The following is a 22132-nucleotide window of genomic DNA, read 5'->3' as shown; positions in this document are numbered from 1 at the left end:
CATAATGCAAAGCATATCTCCTTGCGGACATGTATACTTACTTGCATTAAGGGAAAGGTCACTACTCAGACCAGTTTTGACCTTTATTGAGGTCTCGTCAGTGGGAGCCAGACCCAGAGGTGGTGATACTAAGATGGAAGTCATATCACCACCATATACCAGTTGCCAGAAGGTGTCAACACCTTATTATTGCCCCAGTCCTGAAAATACTTCAGGCACAAACTCTGTTTGCTTACACTTGGATAAAGGATTAAACCAAATATATAATTGATAGTTCTTTGGGGTGGTTTATCTATTTTTTGGGATGAAAAACTCACCCACTTCCATATGAAACTGAAACACAGGGGAAAGAAAATATAACAAAAACATACAAGTTTAATGGAAATGGTGGTGAGTGGAATGGGCTCTTGCTGGATGTTGTGAGTGCATCTTTGGCAAATAAGCCTCAACTATAGAGTCCCCCCCCTTCCTCAAATGATGAGTCTTTGGGCTCCCTAGAGAAGTTTGCTTAATAATAATACAAATTCTGTGTTTGTAGGTTCAAATTGCTTCTTGTAATGCATTTTTTTCATGCACACTTTTTTTAAAATCAATGTAATTTTTTACTCTCTACTTTCAGAAGTCCTCTATCACTGAAAACTGGGCAAGCTCATGTGGAAGGGGAGGTTCTATCCATGAGAGCTGTTATCGCTATGTAGTGTACAAACAGCCTCTGTCTTTGGACAGATTTTTCATTCATGATGTGGGACCCCAAGATAGCTGTGGTAAGTGAGAGAATATTTTCTAGTATAGCTATATCTGCCAATTTGAAGCTTCACAAGAACTGATTACCAAATAAGGTCCATGGAATAAAATCAGTACAGTTTTGTAGAATTATAAATTGGTGTCATATTTTTTCCTACATTATGGATACTTAAATATCTTGTAAAGTCTTTACCAGAACAAAAATTTTAATTAATAATTTACTTTTCTGTTTCCTATATAATGATCACTGCTTGGTTATGCATATTGACAATAATGGTCTTTAATATTATGAATACATTTTTTTAATTTGAATCCTATTTACAAAAGGTTGTAAACCTATCATACATTATTATTAGCACCTCCATAGCACAATTGGAAGAATGATGAGATATTGTATATTTCAATTGGAAAAGATCTGAGCTCAGTTCTTGTTATGATGAGAGAAATCTTTATATGGATTTTTTTCAATTGAAGATGAGGTATCCAATCTCATACAGAGCTAGCAGGAGTTTTCATCCTGTATACACAAATCACCCAAAGAACATATTCAATTTACTGACAAAACAGTTGGAAGTAGGTGGTAGATAGTGGCATGCTGCATGTAGATGATGGAGGCAGCATTGTGAGAATTGAGTAGGGTAGACAGTAGGCTGCATGGAGTTGAGCCCATGAATCCATGGACTCCTTTGGAGGTGTCATGTAGTAATAATAATGCCTTAGTAAACTGGAAACTCTGCTCTAGAGACCAACATGGAACTTTTTTTCAAATCATTTTAGACCTCCAATAAACAGGGTCTGTTTGCGTGTATGAGGGGAATCACACTGGATGATGCCATTCATTTACCACCTACAGACTTCACAAACAGCCAAGCCAATGATGGAATAATGAATACTCAGCTTGTTTGAAAAACAGCCATTCATTGAGCCAACAAAATCAACAGATAATTCAACATATACGGTATTTTCATATAATTGGAAACGATTATAAAAAGGTGCATTTCACAATAGCCATCTGTTATCCACTGCTGGATGTAGGCCTTCCCAAAGTCCTCCATTCAGTCCTGTCTTAAGCCTTTCTATGCCACTGAGTTTCAGTCATCTCTTTAATCTAATCCTTCCACATTCTCTTTGGTCTTCCTATAGCCCTCTTTCCATCTCTGTCATATCATTCAGATATCAACTTTGTCAATTTTTGAGTGTTACTTCCTGTGGTATATCATGACTAGAAGTATATAACTGTTGAATAATTTTTCTTTTAAGGTAGATTGGGATGTTTATTTTGAGTGCTTCACAGTGTTTTCCAAAGACTAACCAACCAAGCTAAATTCTATGCATAATTTCTTCTTCACAACTTCCCTTTAGCATGATGTTTTGTCCTAGGTAAACATAGGAGGTTATTATATTAATTTCATGATGTTTCATTTGTACTGGTCTTTTGGTAATGTATTTTTTATACATTATTTTTGTTTTGTCTTTGTTTATTTTTAATCCTTTCTTCTTTACTTTCTGTATTCAATTCAGTGATCATTTGTCGAAGTTTTTCTGCAGAGAAACCTAAAAGAACAATATCATCAGCAAACTGCAAGTGATTTAGTTCTTTCCCATTTCCTATAATTCCTCCATTTTCCCAATCCAGATTTTTAAAAATTCATTCTAGGGCTGCTGTAAATAATTTAGGTGAAATGGCATCTTCTTGTCTAACTGCCTTTTTTATACGAAATTTCACATTTATAGGTATTATTTCTGGGAAAATTCCCATGTTACTCCTCTAAAATAAACTATTATTTTTATGGCTAATATAGCTTACTTGTGTTTAGGAGTGTCCCTTTTTTTACAATGTCATTGGCTCTTTACTCAAACCTTAGGGCATTACTGATGTGCTATAAAACTAATATATGAAGAATAATATAGGAGGAAAATCTGGACATACCTTTTTTGGATGTTGTTGGCTGTCTCCTTATCCCAGCAATATGTATTCATCTGCTGTTAAACTGTTAAAGGAAGGGGATTTGGGAAGATGGTGGGGGGGGGGGGGGGTAAAGTAATGTGGGGGAATTATTTTTAAAAAAAACTGGTTTTTTTCAAATAGCAGAGGGTTCCCAGATTATCTGATCTTTAGTTCACTCATAATACTATTGTACTGTAGGTTTAAAAAAATCTTTCATGTATTCACATAAAAAAATACCTGGATCACTGTAAGTCATTGGTTATTATATTTCTGCCAACTGAGAGCTTTAGATATCATTTGATATATCAGTTTCCTGTTAGCTTATAGAACTCATTATAAGGTCATTGAAACTGTATCTACCAAAACTAAATCATTGCTTGAACACATCTGTAGAGTAGTTTCCATTTTGAAACCATATTGCAACATGTGATTTCAAAATGGTATCTATGAGTGCATGGTGATGTTGCCACATACATTATGCGTGTGTTTGTATGTATATATATATATATATATACGAGGGTGGTCTGAAAAGTTCTCGGCCTAACAATGAAAAAACAAATTTATAATTTCTAAATTATTTTTATTTTTCAACATAATCTCCTTTAAGACTAATACATTTATTCCAGTGATGCTTCAGCACCATTATCCCGCCCCTGTAGATCTGCAAAATACCCCTCTACAGCTGCAATCACCTCTTGATTCAAAGAAAAACACTGACCAGCGAGGAAAAGGTTTAGTTTTGAGAAAAGATAGATGTCAGAGGGAATCAAATCTGGGGAATAGAGTGGATGTTCCAACAATTCATAGTGCAGATCCCTTAATTTTCTCAATGCCAAAACACTTTTGTGGGCAGATGCATTGTCTTGATGAAAGATGATTTTGTTTTCTTCTGCAAATCGGGTCTTTTCTTACAAATTTTTTTCATCTAGTCTGGTTAAAAGATTGGAATAGTATTCCCCTGTTATTGTTTTACCCTTTTCAAGATAATTAATAAACAAAATGCCTTTAGCATCTCAAAACACCAATGCCATGACCTTTCCTGCTGATGGAACCAACTTTGTCTTCTTTGGTGCTGAACAACTGGCTTCTGTCCACTGTTTTGACTGCTGTTTGGATTCTGATGTGTAATGGTGAATCCAAGTCTCATCCATAGTAATAAATCAACGCACAAAATCAGTTTTATTCTTGTCAAAATACTCCAAGCACTGTTCAGAGATTTTCATGCGAGTGCATTTTTGATCTGCTGTGAGCAAGCAGGGCACCCATCTTGCGCAAAGCTTTTTCATATGCAATTCTTCATGCAAAATATATCCTACATGTTTTTTTGAAATGCCTATAGTCTCAGCAATTTCACGCACTCTGACTCGCTGGTCATCCAATACCATATCATGCACTTGATCAATGATTTCTGGTGTTGTTACTCTTTTTGGATGTCCTTCGCGTGGATCATCTTCAAGGCTGGTACAGCCACGTTTAAACTCGGCAGCCCATTTCTTAATTGTCGAAAATGAAGGAGAAGAGTGCCCATAAACTTTTATGAATTTCGAATGAATTTCTTTTGGCATTAAACCTTCTTTTACAAAGAAATCTATAACTGCACGATATTCAATTTTATCCATTTCAAGGAATACAGAAAACACTTTTGCTTCAGACAGCTGTATAAAACAAACTACTTGGTAGAATGACTTGCAATTTCACATGGATGCTTATGACAGATGTACTAACTTAGAAAAAAAAATCTTGCTGATAGTGTTGCCATTTATGGTCAAGGCAGAGAACTTTTCAGATCACCCTCGTATAGTGCCATTTATGTCATATAGCTATTTTATTTATTATCTTCTTTGTATCTCTGTGCCATTATGCAGGCTGTGAAGTAATTAGCAGAGTTATCATGCAAGTTAATTTTTTCAGCTAACAACCTCAAAACTGCCTTTGTCCTTGTCTGTCTGAATAGGTTTCAGCAGATTATTACAGTTCATACTTTTCAAGCTCCAAATGAAACTATCAAGGTAAGTTAAATTTTGTTACATATTGTTAGTAATGACAGTATCTTAATACACCAATGACACATGAAATTTGGAAGTTTACACAAGTTTTATTGAGACTATAGCTCTGCATTCCTCCTTCCAAAATTATTTTCAACTTCATCAGGGATCTCACTAAAAACTAACATATTAACTTTATTCTAGACACAAGCTTGATCATAAAACATTGGGAGAAATGTTGATGTGTTTGTGGCGAGTATGAACAATAGAAGGCAGACACTATGGATCTGCAGAAAGTGATATTTTGATGACTGTGAGATGTTAAATGAGTTGAGAATGAAGAATACATATCAGACATAGTGAAGAAGGTGGGGGTGGGGGTGCAAATAATATCAACCAAAAGTTTGTCAGGATGTGAGTGCTGAGAATATGATTGTAAGTACATAAGAGATTGAATCGATTGCAATTGCTAATAATATCAACCAAAAGGGTCAGCAAGAATATGATTGCTGAAAATATAATTGATTGTAAGTACATAAGATTGAAAGAGAAAAAGTGAGCATGACTGATGGAGTAGAATGATTATGAGAATAAAAGTGAGCATGAATTACAGAACTAAAGTGAGTGAGATTGTCAGTACAAAAGAAAGAGCATGATCGTGAGCATTTAAGACTTTGAAGAATCAGATGATTAAGATGAGAAGTGAGATTAAATATTTGGTGCATGCAAATGAAAGGTTGTGAAAGAATATAATGAAAGATAATGGAGAAGAAATAGATGGGAGATGACTCAAGAGTAGTGCTGTATAGATATTCTATTATTAAAGGTTGTGGTGGATGAAAGGGTGCACAAGGTCTTTTTTCCAGGAGGGAAGATGAGCAGGGTGATTGATGCTTTAGATACGAGAGGTCAACATGTAAGGGACAGGACTTACTAACGGTTGTGGGAATAAATGATTTTATTCACAGACAGACAATAAAAGAATGGACATCAGGAGATTATTGAGGAGAGTGAACAAATATTGTGGTGAAGGGTAGTTCTTGTATTGCCCAGGTATGACAATAATGAGTTGAAATGGCAAAAATCAAGAATGGTATCCAGCAGAGATGTGTGAGAAGAAAGGGGAGCAGTTTGTTGAGGTGTCGAATGCATTCAAGGGACAAATCAAATTGTATAAAAGTGATGAATTGCATTTAAATAGCATGAATCAACTGGAAAGAATGTTACTAGAAAAGAGCATAATGAATGATGTGAACAATAAATCAGAGGTAATGAGAAAGAGCACAAGAGTGGAACAGGTGAGACTGTTTGTGAATGAAGAGGATCAGCATGAGAACAGGAATGCAAGATGTGTAGGGAAATAGCAGGAGGAGATGGGATATGGATAGGGAGACACAGTGTAAGGAGAATAAATACTGGGAGTAGTAATAAATGCATATATATGGGGATGGACTAGTTATATATCAAGAAATTAATTGTTGTGCTTATTTATGAATGCTAAGAGTATCAGAAATAAAGGAGGTGAAATTGTTGCATTGATTGAGTTTATTCTCCCAGAACATAAATAGAAGAAAGTTATTTTTTTTTTTCATGATGATTAGAAAGGCAATTAGGAAGGGAGGGCAAGCACTGTTGATAATAGCAGGAGAATTATGCCTCCACAAGAGTGAGATTACCTTGATGGACCTGTGATTTCAGTCAGGATTTCTCCATGACCGCAGGTCGTAAAGAGTCCAGCAATTCCTGTCTTGGGCCTTTCTTCTCCATTTTCTTCCAACTTTCTTAATCATTGGATCTTCCCACCTTAAGGCTGGTCTTCCAGGTTTCCTTTTGGTATCTCTCAGATACCAATTTGTTACTCTGACTGTCCATCTGTTGTCTCTCATTCTGGTAAGATGTCCTGCCCATCTACTTTTGTTGTTGTAGATTGCTTTTATTACATCTTTGAGTCCAGACTTCTTCCTGATTTCTGTGTGTCTTACATGGTCTATTTTATTTATATTGCACGTTGAGTTGTTATTAAGCTTTGTTCTTCTTTTAAAGTTGTGTTCCATGTTTCACTGCCATAAGTTAATGCTGGTAGGATGTGACTATTGAAAAGGTGAGCTCTTATTTCTATATGTATGTTTTGGTTGGTGATTGTTGATTTTATTTTGTTGAAGGCTATCCAAGCAGATTTTTTTCTCCTTGCTATTTCATTTGATATGTCATTATTCATTTTTATGGACTGTCCGAGGTCGATATAATCTTCAACTTTTTCGATAGTGTGAGATTCTAGAGTGATTGTATAATCTTTACAATATTCGTTTTTCATCCATCTTGTTTTGCCTGGATGTATTTCAATCCAATTTTTCAGCAGTTTCGACTTATGTCATTCAGCATTGATTCTAGTAATTGGGGAGAGTGAGATATTAATACCACATCATCGGCGAATAATAGGATATTTAACATTTCACCATCAATGTTTATTCCACCTTTCATGTCAATTTTTTGAATGATGATGTCCAGAGTAGATGTGAAAGAGATTAGGTGATAAGACATCACCCTGACATGTCCCTTATCACACAAGGGTGAGATACAAGGGGGACAATCATAGCAGTGGTTTTGAGGCAGTATGTGAGGTGGAAGTTGAGAGGATGAAATATTTAGCTGGATGGTTACTGTAGGCCAGGGAATGTGTAGTGTTGAGGCAAAGAAATGTATAGGAAAATCATCTTAGTGAACAAGAGAAGTGGAATCATTATGGGTGATTTTAATTATGGTAGACACAGACGGAAATTAAGAGAGAGCATCTCGGAATAAGAAATATGAATATCTTGAGTTCTTAAGAAATGACATAAGGAACTACAAGATCAGTAATTATGAAAAGAGACAAATAGGAGATTATAGCACAGAAAGACAAGTTGGGCGAAAAGGAGAGAGAGAGATGCTGCTGGAAACAGAACAGTGACAAGTCTGTTTATATTCCAAAAGTGAAATGGCTAAATAAGATAAGAGTAAAATGGTTGAATAGAGATTAAATATGCATTCTGGAAAAAGAAAGACTTTATGGAGATAGCACAAAATAAAGATTAATAATCAGTTGCATGAAGAGCACAGACAGCAGGCCAGAAAGATGATTCAGTTGGTAAGAACACTGGAAACACAGAAATTAGCCAGTCAGGTGAAGCAAAATCCTAGAACAACCTTACAATATGTGCCAACTAGAAGAGTCATCATCATTATCAAATTCCTGGTATATACCCTCAAGGGGTGTACAGGATATGATGGTACTACATGAAAAATTTACATCATTACTAACTCCTATCTACAAATTTCCTTCAAATCAGTCTGTTACCTGTCAATCCAATATTATCAGATCTTATATTTCTGTCTTCTAAGGCACGTTTTACTGTATCAATCCACCTATATCTTGGTCTTCCTCTGGGTCTTTTTCCTGCCAACCTGGCAAAGAACACTTGTTTTGCTAATCTTTCCTCTCCCATTCTGTTTAAGTGACCATACCACCTGAGATTAGCTCTGCTAACATATTCCTGGATGCTGACAATGTCAAGTTCTTTCCTAATATACTCGTTTTTAATATGTTGATGCCATCTGTTCATGCCCCTAATCTTTCTCAGGACTCTCATATCCATGGTCACTAGTCTTTGGTCAAATGTTTTGCTTTTGGCCCAGCTCTCAGATCCATAAGTTAAAATTGGTTTGAACACTGTCTTGTATACAGCTAATTTAGTGTTTTGACTAATTTCTCTCTTATTCCATATAAATTTATTCAGTTGACTTCCTACCATACCAGCTTGGTTGATTCTGTTGTCTATTTCCATATTTAATTTAACATCTTCACTAAAAATCGTGCTTATGTAGCTGAAATGTTTTACTTGTTCACAATGCAGTTGATATTTTCAATGTTTCTGCCTATTTTCATTGTCTGTCTTTTTAATGCTGACCTTCATACCATATCTATAACAACGGTTATTCAACTTAGTCAGGGAATCTTGCAGACTTGTAGTGGATTTATTTAGAAGTATAACATCATCTGCATAAAGCAAAGAGCCGAGATTAACATCTCCAATTTTGATATCACTTTTAATACCACTTTTCTTCATAATGTAATCCATATAAATAATGAATAACAGAGGGGAATAATGTACATTCTTGTCTGACACCAGATTTAACATTACACCATCTTCCTGTACCTCCTTCAATTCTAACTGATGACATATAACTCAAGTAAAGACTAAGTATTGCTTGATACAATGCCCCACTGACACCATACAACTGTAGCATTTTGAATAGCTTCTCTCTCTCTGTTATATGCCTTTTCCAGATCTACAAAACTCAAATACAGATCTTTGATATATTCCCATGATTTCTCAACTATCTGTTGTAAAGTGAAAATCTGATCCTGATAACCTCTATTTGGCCTGAATCCAGCTTGTTCTTCACCAAGCTTCTCTTCCACAATCCTTCTCAGCCGTTTCTCAAGTATACTTGCAAATATTTACCAGGTCCACTCAGTAATGAAATACCTCTGTAATTCTCACATTCAGTTTTATTTCCCTTTTTCTACATGGTACTATGAGAGCTCTACTCCAATCATCTAGAATTCGTCCCTCTGTCCAGGCTTTCTGAACTGCAGTGCAACCATAAGACTTTTTATACCTCCATACTTGAGCATTTCTGGTCAAATATCATCCACTCCTGCTGCCTTTCCACATTAAAGGCTTTTGATGGCTTTCTTCTACTTCAAGTATGGATATGTATTCCTGACTAAATGCCTGGTCAGTGTTTTTTTACCACTGCGCTGTCATCACTGCTTGTTTCATTTAGCAATTTTTCAAAGTAATTACTCCATACTTCAAGGATATCTTTTTCTCCTGTTTTCTTGTTACATTTATCATCTCTAATTCCTTTTACAACCTCCAGAATATCTTGCCACCTTCTTGATATTTATTTTCTATGTTCTTGCCAAAGTCCTCCCATGACTTTTGTTTAGCTAGTTTTACACAGTGTTTAACTTTCTTACATTTGTCTCTGTATTCTCTAAGAGCACAAGATGACTTATTTGCCAGGAACTTTTTGGTATGCTTTCTTCTTTTCCTGCACTGTCTCTTTAACTTCCTGTGTCCACCATGGAGTTCTGATTTTTCTATCCTTGCAGACAACCTCACCACATGCCTCTCTAGCTGAATCAACCAGTGTTTTCTTCAAGGCTTGCCACTGAATCTCCAAGATTTAGTTCCTGTTCTCAAACTCTTTCATTTTTTCTTGAAAAATGTTTGTGCTTAGTCTACAGTTCAATCTGAGAGTTGCTCTTTTATTCGCTTTAAATCTTTCTTACATGTTTTTCTTTTCAATATGAAATTCAATTTTATCCTACTCCAGACTAAATGGTGATCACTTCCAATTTCAAATCATCTGTACACTCTGATGTCCTGCACCAGGGAGAAAACATAACTATCAACAATAACATAGTCAATGAGGCTTTTCTTATTCCTTACCTCTTCTCTCCATGTAAATTTGTGCACATTTTTATGTTGGAACATTGTGTTAGTAATAAGCAGTCCATGTCCTGAGCAGAAATCCAACACGTATTTGCCATTATTATTAGCTTTGCTCTTTTTTCCTAATTTTCCCAAAATGTTTTTTGGGAATCATGTCTGACAATCATTTCCTACTCTGCTATTTAGATCCCCAACAAGGACTGCCTTTTCCTTTTTCATTGTGTCAGTTGCTTTCTCTAAAGCCTCAAAAAATTCCTCCACATCTACCTTAGTAGAACCTTCTGTGGGACCATAGGCACAAATAAGTTTCATTGTCCATTTTTCCCCACTCTCATATTTGCTCACATCACTCTACTTGAGACTGCCTGCCATTCAAGATTAGCCTTGTATTTAGTGTTGAATACTATGGCTATTCCTTCTTTTCTTGATTGTCATTGCCTGAATGTAACATTTTGTATTTATTGCTCAGAAAGATCTCACCAGTTTTTGCCTTTTTTGTTTCAGTCACCCCTATTATGTAGATCTGGTACTTATCCAATTCCTCAGCTAGCTCTATTTCTTAGCGATTCAGGCTTCTTATTTTGATAGTACTGATCTTGAACTCTGGTGATGTTGAGTTGGGGTGGGTTTTAGGATTTGTTCCAGTAGCTGACTTTTCGCTATTTACTGGTTTACTGGCGAAGACAATGGGGTTCTTATTTAACTGGGCAACGCCCCAGCTGGCATGAAATTTTGTCATGCTGTACCATTGATTGATATTTTGGTTTAAGCCAATAAGAATACAATTTGGTCAGCTAAATCCCAAACTTCCAGCCTATCTTCGTTCGTTCAGTATCCAGGTAGATACCTAACAGAGTGCACCACGAGACGGTGAGGATTGGACATTAGGTCAGAAGTCCTGGTCGGTTCTCCGCATTCCTTTAAGGGCTATGTGGAGGTCTCCTCTCTTATATAGCTGAGCACCCCTGGCAAGTAGAAGAATGATTATTGTTATTATTATTTCGTTACACCTCCAAGGAGTCCAAAGACTCATCGAAGGAGGGCACCTACTAAACAACTCTCTGTTTCTACCACTTAATTTTCCAACTACACCGAACCATCATCTACACTAATGCTATCTATTGCCCACAACCACATTAGTATTTTTGTCTGTAAATTGCATATGTTTTGAAGGCTGATTTGTCTGTTTGCAGGATGAAAAACCCGAGTTTCTGGGGCGAGGGGGAATCCTGATACCTTCATATGAGATTGGCTAACTCACCTTCAGTTGAAAAATTCCCATATATGGAAAGATATTAGTGAACGAAAAGTAGATTGGTAAATGCCAAACATGATATAGCTGAGGTATTCACTGAGCAGTTGATCAGAATATTTCATAGTTATGAATACAACATCATGAAAAGATGAGTATAGAGTGTATAGTTCAGAAGGGACCAATAGTGATTTGGGAGGAGGTATATGAGAAATTAAATAAACGTGATATTAATAAGGCAGTAAGACCTTATACATATTGTTGCATCCTAGTCCTAGAGTCCTAAAGGGCGCCACCTAGTGGGCCAAATTGGGTATTAATCTTGGCTATTTGGGCTGATGTTCTAAGAATGCAAGCCTCCCATATTTTGGGTAATTTCATGCATCCAAATTTATTGAGGTTTGGGGAGTTTTTTAAGGATGAGACTGATTCTAAGAATAATCTCTCATATTTAAACTTGCTGTGGTGTAGTAAGGAAGCTTTCTTCCAACGTATTTTATGGCAGGTGTCCTAGTTGGCCTAGTTTCCACCATTATAGTCCCGAGTGGCTATAATGGTGGAAACGGATATAATTCTTATGTTCAGATATCCTGATATTAGCAGTCCTGCCTGTTTGGCCATAGTAAGACAGTTTACAACTACAAGGGACCTGGTAAACTCCAGATAGGTCTAGAGGAAGTGGCTGGTCCTTGGTAGAGTGGATAAGAGATGCCAATTTTTGATATGGTTTGTAACAAGTTGTCAAGTCATATTTTTTTAAGATTTTTGTTAACTTTTCAGAAGTACCATGAATATAAGGAATAGTGACAGATTTAGAGTAGTCCTTGTTGTGGAGGGGAGTTGGGGCTAACTGGTTTTAATATTTTTCGGATTTTATGGGGGTTGTATCCATTGGCTACAAAGGTGTTAAGAATATGAATAAGTTCAGTAGTAAGGGCATTGTTATCTGAACTGATTAATTTTGCCCTGTTATATAGGATTTTTATAATCCCATATTGTTGGGAGGGGGGGGATGGTGTGAACGCTGGTGAATGTATCTACCTGTATGTGTAGGTTTTCTGTAAACTGAGAAAGCCAGGGATCCATTAGGCTGGCATGTAATCAGAGTATCTAAGAAAGGGAGACTGTTATTGTTTTCTTTTTCTAAGGTAAACTGGATCCTGGGGTGATTGTTTAAGTGTGAAAGGAAGTTTTCAAGTGTGTCTATGCCATGCTGCCAAATAGCGAACACATCATCTACATAGCGTAGCCAAACAATAGGTTTAAGTGGGGCCGAGTTTAAGGCTTTTTCTTCGAAGGTCTCCATAAAGAAGTTGGATAGAGGTGGGGAGAGTGCAGAACCCATGGCAGTCCCCTCTATTTGTTTGTAGAATTTTCCTTGCCAAACGAAATAGCCTGAGTTCATGGTGAACTGAAATAGGGCTGAGATATCGGGAAGAAATTTGCCTTGGATGAGGTCCAAAGTATCTTTGAGTGGGACATTGGTGAATAAGGAGGAGACATCAAAACTGACCATTATGTCAGTGTGTTGGAGTGAGAGGTTTTCTATACTGCCTTTAAAGTGGGCTGAATTTTTACTGGCCTGAAGGTGTGTTGCCAGTATATTGTGTGAGCACTTTGGCTAAATGTTTGGTTAGTTTGTATGTGGGGGAATTGATGTCGTCCACAATGGGATGTAATGGCACATTCTGTTTATGGATTTTTGGAAGTCCATATATTCTGAGGGGTCTAGAGTTAAAAGATTTTAGTTTATTAGTAATTTCCACAGGCCAAGAAGTAACCTTCTTAACTTGTTCAATCTAAGTTTCAGCTCTGGCAAGGTTCCAAGGGAGTGAAAAGAGGACAAGACAGTTCCATTACATAAAGATGGGCTCCAAGACAGAAGTAGCAAACTACAGATCAATTAATATATTAGGAATGGCTGTTAAAATATTGGAAAAGGTAGTTAAAGGTAAAATCCAACAGTTGGTGGATATGGTACTCTATAGTGGGCAGCACAGCTTTGTAAAGGGTAAGTCCTGTCCTGGTAATTTATTCACATTTTATAATAAAGTGACAGCAGAATTGGATAAAGAAAATGACTATACCATGATTCTGTTGGACTTTGCCAAGACATTTATTTGACAGAATAACACATGCAAATGAATATGAAGCTGGTAGCAGAGATGGAGGGGAACTGACAGACACCCACCACAGAATAGTGTATGGTGGAGTAGAATCTAGGTGAATGAGGATGACTAGAGTACCTCAGGGTTCTATACTAGGTCCACTATTCTTTAATTTTTGTATATTAGCGATATAGGGAAAGATTTAAGGGGGTGGGGATATTCAGTTGTTTGCTAATGATGCAAAACTGGACAGGACAATGGTTGATAAAGGTGATGTAGATATCCTGCAGGATGATTTAAATAAATTGGCACTGTGGGCAAAGGATAATGATTGTCAATTTAATGTTGCAAAATGTAAGGTTATGTACTTCAGGTTGAAAAGGTTACATATTGTGTATCACACTGATGGTACTAGATGAAGGATATTGATGATGCTAGAGACTTGGGCATAATGGCGGACAGAGAGTTGAAGTTCAGAGGACATATTGTAAAAGTTGGTAAAATAGATGGATTACTTGAATTGAAAAACATGCTAACAAGTAAACATAAGGAAGTTATTATCCCTCTTTATAAGGCTAGGATTTGGCCACATCTTGACTACTGCACACAGATTTGGTCGCCTGGGTTTCTTGGGGATCAGGAGGTGGTAAAGAGGATTCAAAGATAAGTGACTAAGTTGGTGACAGGTCTGTGGAATACTTCCTATGAGGATCAGTTGAAGGTGTGTGGGTTACAAAGTTTAGTTGACAGGCAGAAAAGAGGGGACATGATAGAAACTATAAGATATTAAAGGGGTTTTATAAAATTGACACAAAGGAAAATTTTCAATATATGACAAATAGAGAACTAGAAATCATCCATGGAAGTTGTTTAAGAATGTGCAGACTAGAATGCCAGAATTTGTTGTGAGTGCCTTGACAGTGAATGAATTTAAGGAGAGGTATGATAGGTTTTGTGTGTATAAAAGTTAGTGTTGGTCTCCCATGATGAGTTTCTGGAAATACTGTATAGTAATAATAATTTAAAAAAACAAATAAATGAAACATAAAAGTTTTGAATTTTACCAGAGCATTTATGAGAACTTAGCATAAGAGTTGCATTAACCTGCAGTACCTAAAAGCATGGACTCTGCCCAGAGTCCATATATTCACCTTTGATTAGGGTACTGATTAGGTTTTACTGGCCTGGTTGGTTCCCATGAGAGACTAGACAGAAACTTAAGGGGACAAAATTCCTCTATTCAATACCACAGCAGTCCCATATCAATAATTCCTCTAGTAAAATTAGCATTGCTATGCCATCAATCATTGGATTGAGGGAATGCACAATGAGGATATAAAATATCCTCTCATTATTTAAAAAAAAAATGTTTTGAATCTTTCCACAGAGTTTATAAAAATAAGCCTTATTCCCATAAACTTTTATGTCATTTATTTGGTTTTAAAATTATGGATATTTAATATCCTCATTATATATTATTAATCTTGACAAATTAAAGCCTTCTAGATGTCATATTTTAGTATTATTGCATTAATGATTGTCTGTGTAAATATTTTGACTCTTACTTGAAAATCAACAAACTTTAGAACTGTTAATATTCTAATTAGAATATTCAGTGATGGAATTTAAATAACTTCCTATTCTTTATATTTTTTTGGCAGTTTCCTTCTTCATCATTATATATATCTCAAGTATCATAATTTGAATATTATCCAAAAACATGAGCATAATCAGAAATTTGTGTTTTGTTTTCTAGAATAAATCATTTTTTAAGATATTATAATATTATAATAATAATGAGTTTAGTTTGGAAATAAAAGTTTATCAGAATCTTTATATTTCTTACTCTGTCTTTCTTCAAAAAATTCAATTTTATTTCTTTAAATAAAAAGATGAGCATTGTTCCTTCCGTTCCCAATTCATTAATATCACATGAAAGAAACACTCTAGGAAATAAAGTTTTCTCAATCATCAAAGTCAACATCTTGGCTTTTCCACTCAGCAGATATCAGTATTAACTTTGTATTAATGAGTTCTGCAAGCTAAACACAGAAGACCTCACAGGGAGACGAGCCAGCTGTGTGAATGGTATGATTGATTCCATGCATGATGCAAAAAAGGAAATTCTTTTCAGAACATTCCAGGTGGATGTTTATCCTTACCAATTAAGAATTTGATCAACATTTACCAACACTGTAGGTATATCAAAACTTTAAACTTCATTGAATTATCCATTATTCAGTGATCTATATATGTACTCCTGTATTGTCATGTGCAATGTCTAGAACACAAATGCTTCAGGTTTGAAATAATCATACCAGTAGATCTAGTCCATTGGTATGATTATTTCAAAAAAAGTAAGTAAAATTATCATTGTAAGAGAAACTTATAATTGTTGGATTCTGAATGAGGAGAATTGAAAATTATTAATACTTCATTCAGAACCCAACATAATTTGCCATTCCCTTAGCCAAATTTGCTCATCAGACTAATAATCTCTTGTTAATAGTATACTATTCATATGATTTCTTTCAAGTTATGTTTATTAATATTTATTTGTTCATTTATTATTTTGAGATAAAGTGCAGTTGTGAAAACTGTGTATTAAATATCGCTTGTATATTATGAGATTAATATTATTAAAACAGAGATAAAAACTGTAAAATATGTAATCTTTTTATGTTATTAGTAAAATGTAATGTATCCAAGAAATTCTTCAAAATAAGACTTGATTGGTTGCTGTGAGAAAAAAAGTTATTTTTAGCCAGCACATGAAAAGACGTGAGTTACTGTACAGTATGCAAGAAGCCAGTTCGGTATCAACAAAACGAGTTAGAACCAGATTTTGGCAGGAAATGAGAGTAGAATGTCATGAGTAGTACATGAAAAGGAAGTAAAAAGGAGGAGGAGAAATAACCTGGAGTTGAACAGAGTAGGAAGGACTGGGAACCGCTCCCTATTTTGACTTATCTTTCTTCGAGTTCTTATTCTTTTATAAATTTCTATCGCCTTGAAAAAGGATAGAATGTTGTTGCTTATACCACCTTTCTGTTTACACATACCTTGTTAGTTACAAGTTATGTGCAAACAGAAAGGTGGTATAAGCAACAAAAAAAAAAAAACCTGTGTTAAACAAAAGTACATTCCTGTATTTATTTCATTACTATTAATTTGTTTTTAATTAAATATTTGTGGCACATTTTAAACTATTTTTGATTTCATTGTGTTGGATCCTACGTTCTACTCCATTGTATATTCCAGCTGTTGACTGACTTCACATTCGAACACAGAGAAAATTTATTTTCTCTAAACTAATTTTAACACATTTTATGTTAAAATTAGTTGTTTTTAAGTTGCAACATATTAGTTTTGGATGTCATTGTTTCTGTAGTGCAATTTGAAGAACAGCGGAATATTGCACCCTTCGATGGAAAAGAACCTGTATTCAATTCTTGTCGTGATGAGCGGGATCTCTGTATGGGCTTTTTTAACTGAAGGTGAGTTAGCCAATCTCTTACAGAGGTAGCCAGATTTTTCTCCCAGAAACTTGGATTTGTCATCCTGCATACAAATTACTTCATATGTATATTTGAGACAATTGTTATCCTTTGAGGATTGCGAAAGAAAAGAGATATATGGGAGAACAGTATCAGGGCATAGGATGGTTACAAGTGGAGTTCTATGGGATCCAGTACTATTCAACCATTGTCAGTATTGTTGCAGGACTATAGGGAGATATTCAGTTGTTTGCAGATGATGTGAAGCTTGGGAGAGCTATTAGTAATAGTGCTGCTGTGGTGGCTCTTTAAGAGGATTTGAATAATACATCTTCAAAAAATTATGGAAATAACTACCATGTTAGAGTAAAACTTCAGTATAATATATATAAACCAAAATAATCACTCGGCATTTTGACCTTCACATTAAGTCATCATTTGAGTATATAAAGGGCTTTTTTCAGCCGGAACGGTCTGGAAAAGTTTACCGGAACATGTTCCGGACGAAAAAAAACCAATATATATATACAGCCAATATATATATATATATACAGGGCTTTTTTTTTTCAGCTGGAACACGTTCTGGACCGTTCCGGCAGGGAAAAAAGCCCTGAGTGTATATATATATATCTACCCTATATATATATATATATATATATAAAATGATAAGCCTTTTTATGTAACATTTTTCTGTCAAGTTATTTGAAATGTTTTGAAACTCAGGGCTACCCTGAGTGTTGAGTCTTCAAAATTCGAGTCATCAGAATTAAAGGAGAACTGGCCTACCAGTCTGGAACTTGGGGGGGGGGGCTGTAGGCACCAGGGGAAGGAAAACCCTTTCAAGTTTTCAAAATTCGAGTCATCAGAATTCAAGGAGAACCGGCCTACCAGTCCAGAACTCTGGGTTGGGCGCTGTAGGTGCCAGGGGACAGAACCTCCTTTCAAGTCTTCAGAATTCAAGGAGAACTGGTCTACCAGTCCAGAACTCTGGGTTGGGCGCTGTAGGTGCCAGGGGACGGAACCCTCTTTTCGAGTCAGAATTCAAGGAGAACCAGCCTACCAGGCTGGAACTCGGGGGGTTGGGCACCGTAGGCGCCGGGGGAGGAACCCCCCCTTCGAGTTTTCAAAATTTGAGTCATCAGAATTCAAGGAGAACCGGCCTACCAGTCTGGAACTCGAGGGGTTGGGTGGTGCAGGCACCAGGGGAAGGAGGTCCCCCTTTTCAAGACTTGACACTCATTGGCTACTCTGAGTGTCGAGTCTTCGAAATTCGAGTCATCAGAATTCAAGGAGAACTAGTCTACCAGTGTGGAACATGGGGGAGCGCCATAGGTGCCAGGGGTGGGAGCCCCCTAGTGTGTATATATATATAAAGAAATAAGCTGCACTGCAATCTACATGGTATGCTGAAGTTACGTTGATTTGGTCAACCATTAAAACTACTGGCCTGACCTCTGGTGGAAAAAAAAAAACCTTACTACATCAAAGCTAGAGTCCTGTTGTTATTACTATGTGTCACCTCAAGGGAGTCCAAAGACTCATCGAGGGAGAGTGTGCCAACACCATCGAACGATTGATCCCCTTCTAACTGCTAACCGTGCTCAAACTTGTTTAAGTTTTTGCACACGATTAATAGCAGAGGCTCTACCAATCGACCAACCTTCGCTATCTATTAGGTTAGAAAATTAAATTAAGCTAGAGAGTAACATTTTCACACACATACAAAAAAAATTTACTCATATAAGTATACATATAAATTAAAACAAACCATTATGGATAGTGGCCAATAAATGAAAAATTGCTTAGAGTTCTAAAGTCAGGGTTTGCTGGAAAGCTTGAAGAACTAAGTAGGCTGAATGTGTGCCATCCAAATTTTTGGGATTTTTATACCACCATTATTGTTAAGATTAAGTTGGTTAATCAAAATTTCACAGGCTTCTTTAAATTTCCATTCATCCCAGGTTTTTGTATATAAAGAACAAGTACATTTCCATTCAATTTGGTGCAAGGTGTTAAGAGCATGATCTGAGAGGCCTGCCCCACCAAAATTATTACATTTAATGTGTTGTGTTCTTTTTTATGGATAGGATTGTACATCCAGTTTCCCAATATAAGGTAAGTTACAGGTGCAATAGAATAAACTCCAGGTGAGCCAATGGGGGGGAGAGGATCCTTAGAGGAGTTGAATATGTTTTTTTTTATAGGTGGTTTAAAAGTGTGACATTAAGATTATAATAGTATAGAATTCTATTAATTTTTTTTTCCGATAATCCTTTGATGTATGGGATAGCTATGGGTTTGCTGTAATCTATATTATTTTTTGATGATGAACTTTATTAACAGTTGACCAAATCAGTGTAACTTCAGCATACCATGTAGATTGTAGTGCCGCTTGTTTCTTTGTATATATATGTGTATACTCCAGACGATGACCTTAATGTGAAGGTCGAAATATCGAGTGATTATTTTGGTTATTAAATTGAAGTTTTACTCTAACATTGTAGTTGTTTCCATAATTTTTGAAGATGTTTTTTGATCACCGTGTAAGAATGAAGGAAAGAATTTGAATAAGTGGGAAAATGAATGGGAATATCAGTTTAATGCAGCTAAATGTAAGGATTTGAAATTTGGGATGCTTCATATTCACTTTGTGGAGCCATAACAGAAGACCTAGAGGAAGCAAGGAATCTTGGGATGATTTTACATAGACATTTGAAGTTCAGAGGACATACTGCCAAGGATGTGAAAACAACTTAGAGAATTGCTGCAATATTGAGGGGAACACTGACAATGAGAAAAAGAACTTAGAGAATTGCTGCAATATTGAGGGGAACACTGACAATGAGAGATAAAGTGTGGTAGTCTCATTATATAAAGCTCTGATCACACCACATCTGGGTTTTTGTGCTGAGATCTAGTTGCTGGGATTTGAAAGAGGAATGAAATAACTTGCAGAAGATGCACAGATATATAAAGAAAATTACCATATTTGTCGGCATATAAGACGCACTTTTTTTCTTTGAAAATAGGTCTGAAAAACAGGGTGTATCTTATACGCTGATACTCAGTTTTTTTATTACTTTTATTTCTGGAAATTTTCTCTGTTCTGAGTTACGCGATTTCTCGTTTCCTTGCGGTGTGTGAGAGCATTCCAGTTACGTAGAGTTCAGTGGATGCACATGTTGTCGCGGTTGTTGTAAACGGTGATAAATTTCTGCCGTTCAATTTTCTCTAAATTTCATGGCAAATTATGGCTGAAAAACGTCAGCATTGCTACATACAAGCTACGTGTAATTGTGTATGCTAAAGAACATGGAAACAGGGCTGCAGAGAGGCAATTCGGGCCATCCCCAACTGAAAAAATGATAAGATCTTGGCAGAATCAGGAAGAGGATCTAAAAAAAGGAGCTCACAGTAAACATAATTTACAAAGTGGAACTGCAAAATGACCAGAACTGAATACTTGGATTTTTGACCACAGAAAAGCAGGACTTTCAGTGTCTACAAAAATGATTATTCATCAAGCAAAAGCGATAGCCACTAACAGAGGGATTGCCAACTTTACTGGATCAGCATCATGGTGTTCCAGATTCATGTATGTGGACTGAAACAAAAATATCACAAAAGATGCCAGCTGAACATGAAGAAAAAATTATTGAATTTCATCGATTCATCATTAACGCAAGGAAATGAGAAAATTTTTAACTTGCGCAAATAGGAAACATGAACGAGGTGCTGCCGACTTTTGATGTGCCCTCAAACAAAACTGTAGATTCCAAGGGCACAAAAGGTGTTACTGTTAAAACTTTGGGGCACGAAAAAACTCACTACACGGTTGTTTATCCTGCTGTGCTGATTGGACAAAATTGTCGCTACTATTGATTTTTAAAAGGAAGATGCTACCCAAAGAAAAACTGCTTAAAGGAGTGTTTGTACATGTACATGTTCACACAAAAGGCTAGATGGATAGAGGAGGAATGAAGTTATGGATAGATAAAATTTGGTTTAGGCACCCTGGTGGACTGTTGAAGAAGCCTGCCCTGCTAGTATGGGATCAGTTTCGTTCTTACAGAACAGAAGATGTTAAAAATGAACTCGAGGAATTGAAAACTCAGTTAGCTGTAATTCCAGGAGGTCTAACTAGTTAGCTTCAACCTTTAGGTGTCTGTATTGATAAACCATTTAAGGGATTTATGAAGGAGAAGTGGAACAGCTGGATGTAGTCTGCAGATTTTTACGCCATCAGGAAGAAGGAAGAGGCCTGGCATTTCGCAAGTTTGTGAGTGGGTCAAAGCTTCATGAGACGCTGTGAAACTGAGACAGTGGTTGAATCATTTAAGAAGTGTGGCATTAGTAATGCACTGGATGGTACAGAGGACAATTTGTTGTATGAGGACTCAGATTCTGATTTAGAAGAGGTTTGAAGTGTCTCTTCATTTAGCTCTGGAGATGAATTTCTAGGTTTTGACGAAGAAGATTAAAATGTGGGTACTCTTTCCTAATTGATTAGGTATTTGTTGAAAGTAGACCCACTTATTACTTTATATTTGAAATACTGTAAATTCATTATTATATTCAGCGATAAAGTTTTTTTCCTAAAAAATGTGTGCAAAAAAGGGGGGTGCGTCTTATATGCCAGCAAATACGGTATATCACAACTGGGCAATTTCAGTTATGAGGACAAATTGAGGACATACAAACTACAGTTTGGTGGATAGAAATGAAGTGTGTGTGTGTGTGTGTTGGGGGGGAGGGGATATGTTTAAGCTGTTGAAAGCAGATTTTTCATATGGTAGAACAAGAGGAGGAACAAGGACAAGGGACCATCCCAAAGTAGAATATGGGATGGTTTTACTCCCTTACTCACTACTTCGGCAAGGAAGTAGTGAGTAAGGGGGTAAAAAGTAAGTTTTTGCATGCAGTGCATTACAAACAATGAATGAATTTAAGGAGTAATACGATAAATTGTATTGTCTAGTGCTGACCTCTCACGATGAATCTTAAGATTCTTGGAGGTATGAAAAATAATAATTATAATTTTGATTTAGTTCCTAATGTGACTTATAATACTAAGTGCACTTATTATGATTGTAA

The 22132-nt window shown here is 36.2% G+C and overlaps 1 protein-coding gene across 3 annotated transcripts in view; it reads left to right on the top strand.

Moving 5' to 3' along the window:
• Window positions 1-22132, top strand: part of LOC150108371 (pleckstrin homology domain-containing family G member 7-like) — a 289192-nt gene that overhangs the window by 229575 nt on the left and 37485 nt on the right. For all 3 annotated transcript variants that reach the window (XM_090390719.1, XM_090390718.1, XM_090390720.1), the window contains 2 exons: window positions 620-764; window positions 4604-4701. In XM_090390719.1, coding sequence (XP_090246845.1) covers window positions 620-764; window positions 4604-4701 — 243 coding nt within the window. The remainder of the gene's footprint in view (window positions 1-619; window positions 765-4603; window positions 4702-22132) is intronic.

This window comes from Typopeltis vanoorti, chromosome 3, assembly GCF_054136105.1.
Source record: "Typopeltis vanoorti isolate ZY-2024b chromosome 3, IOZ_Tvanoo_1.0, whole genome shotgun sequence".
In the NCBI taxonomy this organism is placed as follows: domain Eukaryota; kingdom Metazoa; phylum Arthropoda; class Arachnida; order Uropygi; family Thelyphonidae; genus Typopeltis; species Typopeltis vanoorti.
The sequence above is the reverse complement of the archived record's forward strand: the minus strand, read 5'-3'. Positions and strand labels throughout refer to the sequence as shown.